Source organism: Sebastes umbrosus, chromosome 7 (genome assembly GCF_015220745.1).
Source record: "Sebastes umbrosus isolate fSebUmb1 chromosome 7, fSebUmb1.pri, whole genome shotgun sequence".
Classification (NCBI taxonomy): domain Eukaryota; kingdom Metazoa; phylum Chordata; class Actinopteri; order Perciformes; family Sebastidae; genus Sebastes; species Sebastes umbrosus.
In genome coordinates this window covers 24,961,271-24,975,078 of record NC_051275.1, presented here as the reverse complement: position 1 = coordinate 24,975,078, position 13,808 = coordinate 24,961,271, and the positions used below count along the sequence as shown (strand labels likewise).

General features: G+C 39.5%; 1 protein-coding gene across 8 annotated transcripts; it reads right to left on the bottom strand.

Annotated features, from left to right (window-relative positions):
* Positions 1 to 138: 138 nt before the first annotated feature.
* slc33a1 (solute carrier family 33 member 1) lies at positions 139 to 7,054 on the bottom strand. Of its 8 annotated transcripts, none has more exons than XM_037776090.1 (12): positions 6,914 to 7,011; positions 6,755 to 6,805; positions 6,614 to 6,629; positions 6,117 to 6,197; positions 5,534 to 5,988; positions 5,282 to 5,435; positions 4,976 to 5,171; positions 4,675 to 4,874; positions 4,361 to 4,545; positions 4,162 to 4,279; positions 3,023 to 3,238; positions 139 to 2,921 (listed from the first exon to the last, which is right to left on the bottom strand). In XM_037776090.1, exons 5-12 carry the CDS (start codon positions 5,941 to 5,943, stop codon positions 2,757 to 2,759), a joined length of 1,644 nt encoding a protein of 547 aa, XP_037632018.1. In that variant the 5' UTR covers positions 5,944 to 5,988; positions 6,117 to 6,197; positions 6,614 to 6,629; positions 6,755 to 6,805; positions 6,914 to 7,011; the 3' UTR covers positions 139 to 2,756. The 8 variants fall into 8 exon arrangements, with proteins under 8 accessions (XP_037632018.1, XP_037632019.1, XP_037632017.1 ...); XM_037776091.1 differs by having other exon boundaries at positions 6,755 to 6,788; positions 6,914 to 6,985; XM_037776089.1 differs by lacking the exon at positions 6,117 to 6,197 and having other exon boundaries at positions 6,755 to 6,788; positions 6,914 to 7,054.
* Between the last annotated feature and the right edge of the window lie 6,754 nt (positions 7,055 to 13,808).

Sequence of the window (13,808 nt, the reverse complement as noted above, 5' to 3'; positions counted from 1 at the left end):
TTTAATTACATATAAGATTTGCTTCAAATCTTATCAACATTGCAACCTATGAATGTCAACATCAGAACATTATAGAGCGCTGCTGCGACCCTGTGCTAGCCTTTTCCTTAATATGATTGGGGATTTAAACTTATTGTAAACAAAATTTGTGCAAATTAAAAAAAAAAAAAATCATAAATGTTCATTCAAAAAACACAAATCTTTAAATAAAGGATTATGTGAGATCAATTAAAACATTGAATTTTCTGCATCTTAAATAACTGTTTACCATAACCTCGAACCCAATTTAACAGATTAAACTGTAACAGAAAGTGATCTGAAATCTAAAATATTATAAAAACAAAATGCACATGTTGCTGAAATCAAAAGTCACACAGTCTATCTAATATCATGTTTGTCAAAAAACAAACCAAAACCACAAACGTAGTGCCCTGTTAATGGCAAGAAGGCTCTCAGGAAGAACAGTTGTCATATTACAGTGATGTGCTGCTATGAATACAAATGAAAGGCCCAACAAACATGAAAGTAAAGTCATGTAGTGTGAAGTTAAAGGCAGGTTTGGTTTAGATTTTAGAAACATTTTCTCTTTGTTGAAATTCTCATTACATCCCGACAGCAATCAATAAATCAAATCCTCGTCTGTTTAAGTACATTTAGAGATATGCATAAAAAACAGATTCAAATTCCTTGTATGTGTATACTTGGCAAATAAAACTGGTATCTGTGGTTGTCGCTGGACTGTCATAAACCCGTCCAATCATTTCATTCGGCCCAAATTTCTCGCTAGATTTAGGGACTTGTGGAGCTAGTGCTGCTAACTACTTTCTTTGGAAAAGAGTTGACTACCTGGGGCTCGGTTTTTTTGTTGGATAATTTTTTTTAAATCTATTGAACTCTTGCTGGTTTCTCAAGATCACCGATCCTGCCTTTAACTAAACGGATACATTAATGTGCAACATATGGGACGTCTGTGCATTTCAGAGGAATCACTGGCCAAAAAACAGCATAGTTACTTAAAAATGTTTGAGCTGTTTTACATGTAGTTCATAAAAAAATCAGCATGAGAAATGAGAAGTAATGCAAAATGTGTTAAAAATGAAGCTGTCTAACATGAACCCTGACTGAGTGCTTCAACATTTACATCTGACAGAGTAGTTTCAATGCTGGCTTTAGAGGAAATACTGTAACATTCAGTTCTATGTACAATATGCAACAACAACAACAACAACATCATCTCAGAGGATGCTGGTCTGGGATCTGAAGTGGTTTGTGGGGAAAAGAAATTCACTTTATTGTATGTATTTACTTCTCAGGCTGGTGTTAAGGTCCCACTAAGAAGGGATCTATAGAGATCCAACTGCAAAACTGGACTTTATATGGATGTTAAAATGTCTTAAATTAGGACTCCTTTAATAAATTGTTGCATTAATAGTAGGTATACAGCATATTGACCTTTTACATACAATAATAATGCATCTATAAAACTGTAAAATGCTGTGAGATCTACAATACTAGGGCCAGGTTTACTTCCTGCAACTTAAAAATGCCTCAGCAAAAATAATGCACTAACCCGGCCCTACTGATAACCAAGAGGTCCCAATAGTTCGAGGCTGCACTGTCCAATATTGCTATTAAAGATCTGAATTGTTCCTATAATAATAATAATATAATAATAATAATAATAATAATAATTATCGTAATAATGATAATGACAATAATAATGGATAAAACGTATCAGAATTAAATGAAAATTTGGAAAAATAAAAGATTGCTCCAACAAAAAACATTCAATATTTTAAATAGTTCAGTTCTTGATGATATTGGTAATAATAAAATTCTTCATAAGGAATGTGTGCAGTATTGTTTTGTGTAATCTAACAGTATACTACCAGAAAACAGTGTTTTAACAACTTCATCTTCAAATGACTGTAATAGTAATGATTATTTAACTCTAACGAGGTTGGCTTTGAAAGAATTTGAAACACTAAACAAGGCACAAATCACTTCAGAGGAAAACAAAATATATATATATATTTAAATAATGATTTAAAAAAAAACATTGGTTCAGATCTGAATCAAACAACAATGAGAGATAGTCTTCACATTGGATTTAACCTACTTGGATTAACCAGCGTCAGGACACTCCATAGGAAGTCATAACTCCACCACAAATGCATTCAGTCAGTTTTGAGGGGTGCATTTGTAAAGTTTCCTTCTTTCCTTTTCCCTTTAGTATCCTTTTAATATAGATTAAATGGTGACTGGCCAGGAAGCTATACAAGAGTCTGAAGTGCTGAGTTTACTAATGTTTTTAGGAGCACAAATATCAAGATATTTTTTTGCTCACATTTGGGGCACAAACTGCACAGAACAACTGAACTTGTGCTTCACACATAGTAAACTCAACACACTGGCAATCCAAGCAGGTTAAAACAAACCCAGAAACATATTTGAACAAACTCTTTGACCCAGCTCTCGTTTGGTTAGGCTGTTCCAAGCAGCAGGATATGGTTTTGAATATGGAAAAACAAGAAATTCTTAGCCAGTCTGACCGGTTGTTTCAGTTTTCAGGGCACTGTTACAGTTACAGTCAGACGGATTTATGTACTTCATGGTGACAGCGGTGTGGAGGAGTGTGTTTTCTGAACGTAGCAGCTAGAGCCGGACCAGAGAGACTAAACCAGACGGATGAGAATGGAATAACAGTATGTCCACCATTCATAGTCTGTGGTACTGATGATGATAGAGCGTCCTCACTAGTTAGCTCTGCACCTCCAGGCAGCCGGGCTCTGGTCCTGCAGCCGCTTCATCTTCTTCCCCAGCCACACCCACCAGGCTACACCAATCACAACACATACCACTGACTCCACGTAGTAGCCGTCCAACGTAGTCACACAAACGCCGCCCTCTTTAACGCACAGCTGGAGATGAGAACAGGGACAAAAGAAATCAATATATCAAGTCTAGGTAATTACACACACCACTGTGCAGATTTCCCCCCTCCTCTCGCCCTCTTACTTACCCCGGCCTCCGCTGGAGAGCCACAGCTCTGCGCGACGGCCCCCTGACACTCCTTAGAGGTCAGTGGATCTACCATCCACAGAGCCAGAGTGGAGGGCCAGTTCCCACCGAGGTTAGTGACGGTGTTCAGCAGCGTCATGTAGGTCCCGCCGATGAAGGGGTCGCTCACTTTGGCATGGAAGGCCATGCAGGCCACGTACATACTGTACAACGCCACCTGGGATAGCAACACAGGAAACATGGTCAAACTTACCATTATATTTAAAGACTTCATTCTTATCACATCAATTTTGTTTTTAAATGTATGTATTGATCCTTTTTGACCTTTTTTTATTTAAGGTTTATCTATCCAGGATAGTCCCATTTAGATTTAAAATCTCTTTTTCAAGGGAGTCCTGGCCAAGACGGCAGCATAAAGGTTTCACACATAAAAGCACAAATAACCAACTTAAAAACAAAAAAGCAACAACTCAAAATCAATAAAAATAAAATATATAATCAATTGTTTCTAAACCAAAGAACTACATCTCTGTTATCCTATTGAAAGACAAATGAACAGAGATGAAAACGTAACCTCCTTCACTCAAATATTCCAGAAATGTAAAAAAAAAAAAAAGAAAAGCGAGAACGGGGATGAATATTTTCCTTTCCCTGCTACTTTAGATTTTCTTCTGTTGCACAGTGACATCTGGGGGCCGGGACAGGAAACGAGACAAGGAACTCATCTTAACACTAGTCGACCTTTATATACCACCTGTTCATTATACTTCAAAAATGCGACAGTAACAAACATCCATCAGTTGTTTGTTTTGATCAACCGGTTAATAGATTTACATAGCTTACAATATATTTGAATTCCTACAGTAATAAAGACAAAACAGATGACATTTGGTAATTAGCAAAAAGTACAGCTGAGGCTGATGGCAATGTCATTGGTTTTGCAGATATTTGGTCATAAACCAAAGTATTAGACAAATTAGAATTTTAGATTTGCATGTTGTGCTTAATCATTTTTAGAAGTATGTCACTGTCTGCACGTTGCTGAGATCCTATCACCTGGAAAAACTATGATACGGGCTGGGGTAGAAGCAGAGAAGACGAGAAAAACCAGATTTTAAAGAGAGTAACTGAAGTACAAACCTGATGCAATGCGTAGCTGACTAGCACTATGGCGTAGTAGTAAAGAGGGAACCCTCCTTCTTGTTTTAAACTGGGGGTCCACCACACCAGCAGAGCGTACTCCAGTCCTATGAGCAACCTGCAGACACAAAACAGTAGTTAGCTTTTAGTTTACTGAATGTGTGTATGTATGCCTGTGTGTGTGTGTGCGTGTTATAACCTGAAAGGAAAGGCCTTGTAGAAGACATCCAGAGGTCGGGGCCCTGCTGTGTATTTACTGATGATCACTGGTAGGAGGATCTGCAGAGGCACCATGGGCACTGCCAGCAATGCCAGCTGCTCCTTGGGAACTCCGGCCTCCACCAGCTTCAGACCCGTCACTGCGTCTGCTGCAGAGAAGCCGATCTGAAGCACAGAGAGAAGACGCATGAGAGATCTTTCATTCATGTTAAGCAGCAAACGTGCAAAAGAAACACTTTCAAAGTTGTATTTCAAATAATAAAAAAAACTATTTATCAAGTAATGCTCAAGTACTTTAGCAGTGAGAAGCAGGGCACAAAAGGTGAAGACTGTGGGCATCTTGATGATGGAGAACAGCAGCTTGTAGGTTTCCATGACGCCCTGCGTCTCCTCCTGGACTCTCCTCTTTCCTTTGCCGTCCCCATTTTCTTTTTTCATGATGGCTACCAATGTTGTGGAAACTAGGAACACTATTCCCCAAAAAAACAAGAAGTCTGCAACCGGAGAACAGAAAGCATTAGAAAATACACTTTATTCAATACTGCTCTGTTGTAAAGTATCACAAAAACTCTACAAGGTCAAGGATAAATACTACCTGACAAGGTGACGATGCCTGTGTCCTTGGGCTCTACTCTGAGGTATTTGTTGCAGAAGTCTGCAGACTCCAGAGCCAGAAAGAGCACATTCCCCAGGAAGTATCCAGCTGTCTGGCCCACAGAGTTGCATGTCGAAGCATATCCCACATTCTCTCTGGATAACATAGTCAGGGCCCAGCCATCCACAGCTATGTCCTTAAAGGTCGGAGAAGATACAGCCATTGGAGGATGGGGAAAGAAACTTCTAATCTACTTGAAAGTCTTCCTGAATGTGTGTTTGTGTCACGGTGTTTATGATCGCCTACCTGTGTGGCTGCCAGGAAGGCAAGCATAAAAAAGATTGCAGTGAGTGTTACCACCTTCGGTCCTCCCTCGCTCTGCAGCACCGAATTGACCGTCCCAGAAAGGTAGAGCATGAAGAGGCCCAGCAGGTACTGTGTGGGCACCAGCCATGACTTTCTGCAGAAACAGGAAAAAGATACAGAGTGTGGGAAAAAAAAGGGGCAGCAAAAAAATTCACACAGATGAAAACAGCAACATAAATGTGTCCTTCTTACCTTCTACCAAACCTGCTGCAGTAGAGAGCGTCCACCAGCGGCGCCCAGAGAAGCTTAAGACTAAACGGCCAGAACACAAAACTGAAGAAGGCTTGGTCTTTGTAGCTGACGCTCTTACTCTGTAAGATCAGAGGGATGCTTCCAGCCAGTCCCAGAGGAATCCCTTGCAGCACATACAGGAACAGAAGAAGCAACACGTTCCCCAGCTCACCACGGATCCCAGGCCGGACTCTGTACCTCCTGTTCTCAGAGTCCGACCCTCTGATAAGATCCTCTGTTTCCTCTTCTACCTCCGGTTCAGAGTAGCTCATCTCTATCCTGTCCACGCCCCTCATGTTTTCAGGTGGGAGCATGGTACTCGCAACCTTCCTTTGCCGCCCGTTCTTGTGGTTCAAATCTGAGTGCTCCATGTTGGAGCAGTGGGCATCAAACCAGCTGTGCCCTCAGCAGCAAATCTGCAGAGAAAAAGATGAACTATTGAAGCCACTAAACTGACTGCATGTCTTTGAAGCTGCCATGGATGGATATTTCAATGATTTGAACCCCCATTGAGATTTGTTGGACAGCGAGTGAGATTACTGACAGTGGCAGGCGAGTGGGACCGCAGTGGCATGCGTCAGGCAGGCGAGCCATAATGGCAACCGTACAGAACGTCACAGACAAGCTGTTTACAGCGAGAATAAACATACAAATCACAAATGGAAACAACACAATAGTAGACAGACAGGTTTGAGCCGAAGAGACAATACAGGCAGACACTTGTGCAATTAGATTTTAAAGAAATTTAAATCATTATAAGGATGAAAAAGGTGACACTTCACACAAAAAGATCAAGGATTGTGTTGAATTAAAAATGAGGATTTATAGAGATTTGTAGTTCATAATGTATAGACTACTATACATTTAAGTCATTTAACTAAGTTTTAGTACAAGAAAAAAAACACAAACTGATTGTCCACAAGTCATAAACTAATACAATGTGTCACTGCTTGGCTCTGACACCATCAGTTTGTGACAGAGAGCAATTCAGGCTCATTATGAGAGCAGATACATCATTCATGTCTGGAACCTTAAACTCACCAGGTGTTATGTTATCCTAAAAGTAAAAGACAACACAGTTAAATTAGCAAAACCATAAAATGAATATCTTCCAGTACATTAATTAGGTCAAATATAACTTACAAAAGGACATTAAACAAGCAGTAATGAGCTGATGCCTACCTGGTGATGATGACAGCATGCCAAACCAGAAACACTGAACACAAACACTGACTGAATTAAAACAGAAAATCAACCGGAAGTCGATTATATACTATATTTATTCAATCGTAAAATATAATGGCATCTTAATTAAGGTAAGAAACACAAGAAAACTACTACCGTTTCACTCAAAAACAGATTACATCGGTGAACATCAACACCACACACCAAACACAGGAGAAGAACCAGGAAGTGCAGCGCGTGTGCGACGTCTAAATGTGTCCGGCAGCTACAGCATGACGTGTCAAAGTCAAATTAAAAAGGAGTTCCGCTTCAGGTGCTAACAATACACAGTATACACAGAAAGAAAAGAAATGAAAGAAAGTGCACTTTTAAGCCCAAATCATACAATTTCGAGCCTGAAATCACTTTCATTATGTCCTCACAACTCAAGTGTCCCCACAACAACAGTGGGCTGCTTAGATTTGGTCCTCACATGCGCATCAGTCTCTTTTTGTTTTATGCTTTTATTCATTGATTTATTCTTAAGAGTTTTATTTATTGTCTTTTATCTAATAATTAGTAATTGTACTGTGTATTTTCAGGGGTTTTTTTATTCTGTGAAGCACTTTCTAAACTTGTTTTTGAAAAGTGCTACATAAATAAAGTTTATTATTATTATTATTATTGTTATTATTTGTATTATTATTACAGTCATACACTTTAAATGATAATGCTTGAATATATAAAAAACTTTATTTATATAGCACATTTCCTACTCAAATGCTATGGGCTTCACACTTCACAATAAATTAATTAATATTGTCCTTTCCTATTATAAAGTGCCATGCACTAATATAGTAGCCTACACATGCTTAATTAATATGCAACAATATTGATTAGTTCAGCCAAAAAGACTTGCTAACAGATCAAATTATCTTATATTTGATGATTATGATGATGAAACTTGAAAGGTCTCTTGTTCACTGGTGATTTAAATGCTATTTCTTATTTTTTATTGTATGTGAATGTAACATTGTCAGTGTCACTGATACGCACACACATATCAGTGACACTGAAAATAGGTATAATGGTCCTTTGGGGGCATCCTTTTGGAGGTGTGAAACTTTAGATACACTGACGGCTATCCCTTTCATTGGTATGTTACATTCACTAACAATTAAAAAAACCTCGAGGAACACCATAGAAAAAGCCATGCTGTGATTTGGTATCAAAAACTTTTGAGATTTCTGCAAGAATTGCATTTTTCAGCGATTAGATGGCGACCACTTCTGCTCTGGAAACTGCTCAGAAAACCCCCTTATTGTCAATCTACCTAGGAAAGCCATCCATCCTCTGCATGCCCTAGGTCTCTAGTTTGTGGCTGTAAAGTTTCATGAGGCTGTGATTATCCTAGAGGTCACCACAGGTCATTTGATAACGATTTTGGCCCCAAACTGCATGGGATTATCATAAAGTGGGCATGTCTGTAAAGGGGAGACTCGTGGGTACCCATAGAACCCATTTTCATTCACATATCTTGAGGTCAGAGGTCAAGGGACCCCTTTGAAAATGTCCATGCCAGTTTTTCCTCGCCAAAATTTAGCCTCCAGCCTGTACTTTCACTCTAGCTCTCGAACTGAACCTGTTACGGCCTCCAAAAGAGAGTAAAGTCGGTCTCAGGGGGTTAAGAGGGAAGTGCTGGATCTAAAATCTTTTCAGCCACCCCGCAGTTCTCGATCCAAAGCCTCACTGAAACATTCTCCTCCGTCAAAAGATCTTTTGGTGATGGTCATGATGCATCCACCACATTTGAGTTAGAGGTAATGAATAACGGCACGCTCTGCCTTGTGGCTGCTATGAGTGCATGTGAAACTGCTTATCCACGCTGATGGCATGTGACAACACACAGACATATTTGGGTGGATCATCATCATGTGATAACAGGAGCACTGTGAAGCTCCATGTTTGACCCATGTCAGAGGGTGTCAATCTACCACAAAGTGTCCTGATATAGTAAATAATACAACTTATTTTCACTCTATATATCAGGACAGAGTATATTATTGCACATATACCACAGTCACTAACCACAGATTCATTCCAGCAACCATGTTTACGTCTTTTTTTAAAAGTTTGTTTAATTTATTTTCACCAACTGGGCATCTGCACACAAAGGCCCCATATTTATTATGTCTCATTTGGTTTATGGTAATCTGATTGATGGCAAATTTGTTTGTGAATATGCACCAAAAAAAGCACAATATCAACTCTTACTACATGGGCCTGCTTTATCATGTGCAATACCTGTCTTATAGAGATGATCTGTGTCAAAATACACATGGCGCATGATATTCCTAAAATAAATGACCTCAAACAGAGGGTCAACAGACCAGTTTTCCCCTATTAGTCCCTGGTGGATTAATCTTGTTTCACCAGTGAGAGTTCACTGAAGAGGAAGTGCTGTTGCAGTGGTTATGGTGGTCTTTGTGCTTTGGTTAAGAGTAATGGTTATTGTTTGACTGGTTTTAACAGACACTACCACCCAATCAGAAATGAGTAATTTCCATGGTAATAATTGTCTGTGCTGTAGAGTATTTTTCATGACATTTTCCACAGGATGGCGCTGATATCATCTCATCTGAGTATCTTACCCCTTTTGGATCTCAACCTCTGGTCACGTGCCTTAAAATGTTTTAACATCCCATCACAAGCGTGTTTATTGAGTGTTTGTTTTATGAATCATATGAAATATATCCTCAGAGTTACCTTGTAATCTGCAAGAGCTGAGGTCCCCAAACTTTTTCTGTCAAACCCCTTTTTGAAATGTTGGAAAAGTTTCTTCAAATTGTGACAGCCTTACTAGAGCTGTCCTGTTTCTTTATTGTTCCCAAATGAAATAGAACCGTAGACTTTATTCACAGATGTTTTGTCATATAGCAGGAAATGCACAGGTGGAACTAATAACATTAATGATAACTTCCAGCAATTATCAAAATGCTATGCCACAATTAATAATGTAATTAGATGCACCCCTGTGTGAGTCCAAATACCTGCTTTGAAAATTCAACTATAGGGGAGAGCGGGGTGATTTGAGCCGGTGGGGAAGTTGAGCCACCCCTTGTTTCTAGGCAACCATAGACAAAATTGGTCATGTGACCACACATTTTGGAAGAGTCATCCGTTTTACTGACCCTGTGATGGAGAGAGGCCCATATGACAAGTGATAAGTACATTTAGGTTAAAAAAAAATGTTTTGCCGCTCAAAGTATTTTTTTTTCTCATGATCAAGGAGTCATGATTCTTGAGTCTGAACAATTACAGACAACTTTGAAAAACTCTCACGTGTTACAATGTGAAGTTACAATATGAGGCTATACTGTTAGCTATGACGTTAGCTCTATACTGCTGGATGATACAAGTTTGTTAAAATGGCTTACCCCTCCTCGGGGTCAACTTGAGCCAAGAGAGCACTTTTCTTTTTGGAAAGTCATATTTTGAAAACGGTTTATTTTAGATCAAAAATTAATATTCCCGAGGATGCACCACATCCTGAAGTATATGTAGGGGAGAGTGGGGTAAGATGAGTCAATTTTTACTTATGCTGTCCTCAAGGTTAGGAAAAATGAGACAGAAGTAAAATGAAAACATGAACCTTAAATTCAGGATCTCTCCTATCAAATGAAATGATCAGCATGCATCTATAACAAAGCTGTCTGAAAAAAATGACCTTCCCAAAAAAAGTGCTCCTGTGGCTCAACTTGCCCCAGGTAAGGGGTAAGTTGATCCGAGTCAGTGGGTAAGTTGAGCCATCGTGGGGTAAACTGAACATCTGAGTTTTTAAGTTTAAACCTCAGCATGTGTTCACAAACAGTTTCACAGTTATGAACTTGTGAGAACAAACCACCAGTGAGTTTCAAGACCATTGAACAATCAAAATATCATTCAATATTCGACTATATTCCAGTCGTCAAGGTTGCAGGGAAATATGAACTGTTGCTCCCTCCTTGCAGTTCCTCCAGCCTTTTGAGGTTGAGGTAGCTCCTTCAGCACATCACTCAGTGGAAAAGATGCCTCATCCTTTTCCTTGAATACAAAGGTGGGCTTCTCACGTCAAATGTTCCCCCGGATTCTTCTGAGAAATCTTGCACTCACTTCGTTGCCCTCCAGGCTCTCAACCAAGCCAATGTAATGGTAGCTCCTGCCTTTGGATACAAAGTTTACTATGACAAAGTCACCAACTAACAGATCTGTGATGTCTGATTCACTTCTCTAATCATTAGAACACTCATGCTCAGAAGTGTCATCAAATGGGATGAGAACATCACTCTCCTCAGAACTGCTGTACGCTGTGATTTTCGTCTTGGTCTTTGGTTTGACCTAGGCCTACCTGCTAAACCCTGCTCTTTCCAGTTGTTGGGGACAGGAATGTTGTTTCTTTCTGCCAATTCCAATGCCAGTTCACAGCATTTCTTTGGAGTAAGGCCATGGAACTGTTCAGCCAGCTTCTTGATATGGTCTGCAAGCTCCTTCTCTACCTCCTCTGTGAAGACCCTCTTTGCCTCTGCTGTTCCACTGTAACCAACTGTTTTTACTTCCTTTATCTCTCTCTTCTATAAAGGTTAACACATAAAAAAATCAAACCAAGTTGTGTAACACTCAACAGTAATACCATTTTATACTTCAGATAATTAATTTGGTTAATTTATGGTGGGGTAAATTGAGCCAGTGGCTCGGAATAACAGTAGAATATTAGTGAGCCATTGGCTCAACTTACCCCATAGCCTTTGGCTCACTTTGCCCCATAGCTACCATTTTGGAAAAAATGGCCTAGTTTAGCAATTCAGGCTAATCTTTAGCGAAGGGATTAACATGGTGTTATACCTTAGTAAATCACCAATGTGTATAATATATTTTTTTAGACCTGGATAAATTTGCTTTGATCTAACATCCATTATTCCTGACATGCAGAAAATTTACTTTGACCTGGAAAAAAATGTTTTTGGTGTAAAAAAGTACTTACTACTTCTCCCATGTGCTTAACTCCATCACAGCAAGATAGAAATGATGGGTACTTCCTAAAATAATGGTCACATGACAAAACATAATCACAGTTGCCAAGATAGAGGGGGTGGGTCAACTTACCCACTGGCTCATCTTACCCCACTCTCCCCTACATGTTTTAGTCGCAGACATTAATGGCATGCCCTCACTTTAAAGACGCCTGAAGTAAAAACTGGTCATCCGGCTCCCCCCTATAGTTGTATTTACACATTTTCCTCTGGTTATGTTCACCACCCCAGGTTTGAAAACCATTGCCTTACCTCTTTTGAAACTAATTTCTTTAAGTGTTTTTTGTTTTTTTTATCTATTTTTTATACCTGGAAAAATGTTTAGGCCTACTGTTAGAGAATAAGATAAGATAACTAACAACTACAAACTTGCTCAGCACAAAGTGGACTTTTGCATCTGTTTATTTGACACTTAAACTTGTGTTTTTGCTGAGACATTCCTCTTTAGCTGTTAAGGAATTGCAGGGGAAGGTTTCTGAGAGCATGTAATAATCTTTGTAGAGACAATACGGATACTGAAACTACATTATTATTAGCCAAATACAGAAATGTATGTCAATGGCAAACACAAAAGCGACATATGAACAATGAGCGTGAAGATATGTTGTAATGTATGCTGTCTGAAAGAGACATGCAAAGAGGAAAAGTCCTGGAACTTATGGTAGAGTAGACGTGTTAAAGTACAGCGGGTTCCTCTCACATACTTGCTGCCTCTGTCTATAAAGAGTCTGAGGTATGAGGCTCTGTAGACTCGTTGTGCTTGGAGATTGTATGTCAACACATGGTAGTAACGCGGTAGCAAGGCGGTGGCAAGGCGGTGGCAAGGCGGTATCGCAAATTGGTTTTAACGCCACTTCTTTAACGCATTAATGTAACTTGCATTTTTAGGTTGTAGCGGGCTGTTTTAAAGCTGGAGTGACGATACTGGCATCATATGAAACTATAAAATCGAAGGAATCCATTGGTACCAACCATGTCATACTAGCTTGAAGGAGGCTAAATAACGTTCCAAAGTTAGGTACATTTTGGCAAGGAAAAACTGTGTCCCATGCACGCTCGTGTGTGGCTATGCTGTTCAGACTCCAACAACAAAATTATATCTAGTGAAGCCCATCTTTCAAAACAATGTTGGCCGCGGTCGGAGGACACGGGGGAGACCGTAGCTTTGGTCTCCAGGATCGGAGTCTCTGCTCCTCTGCCTGCCTGCTTGCCTTCACTCACAGCTCGCTTCACTCTCATGTGGATGCACGCACACTCCACACTGCAGAAGAGTTAGTTTATCTCTGAGAATATCTAGTGAATGTACAGTGGACATTTGTGCAGAAATAAATGCTGCAGCTCCTCCAGACCAACAGAGGTTTCCTGTGTCTTGTGAGTTGACGGGGCACTTCAGCGAGAAACTTTATTGTCTCTGACCGGGTGCCGGTGTGTCCCCTGTTTCCTCCGACCGCGGTCGGGAGGCTGAAGCAGGAAAAGCCAACACTAGTATCAGCATTGATTCATGAAGAGACCTTCGTCTGGTCAGCTAACATTACTGCTAAGCAGCTGAAATAAAGAGTGATATTGTGGTTTTAGCTGACGTGTGTCGCCTCACTGTTTTGAGCGATGCTCGTTCATGTCTATGTAGAGCGAGCACAAGCGCGAGCCCGACGCTGACTTTCGTTGACTTAACGGCCACAGCTGTCGCTGTTACAACCAATTTCTGATTCTTACAAACAGTCCCTTTAATTTACTGTTGACCTGCTATCTCCCCCTAAAAAAACCCTGTACCCCCGTAAAAAGACAAAAATGGGTCTATTGTGGGTCTTAGAGAGTTAAACTTCATCTCATATTTTATATATAAATATATATAAAAAAATATATATATATGTATATATATATATACGTATACATATATACGTATATAAATATATAAATATATGTATATATATATATATATACATATATATATATACATATATATATACATATATATATATATATGTATATATATATACATATAT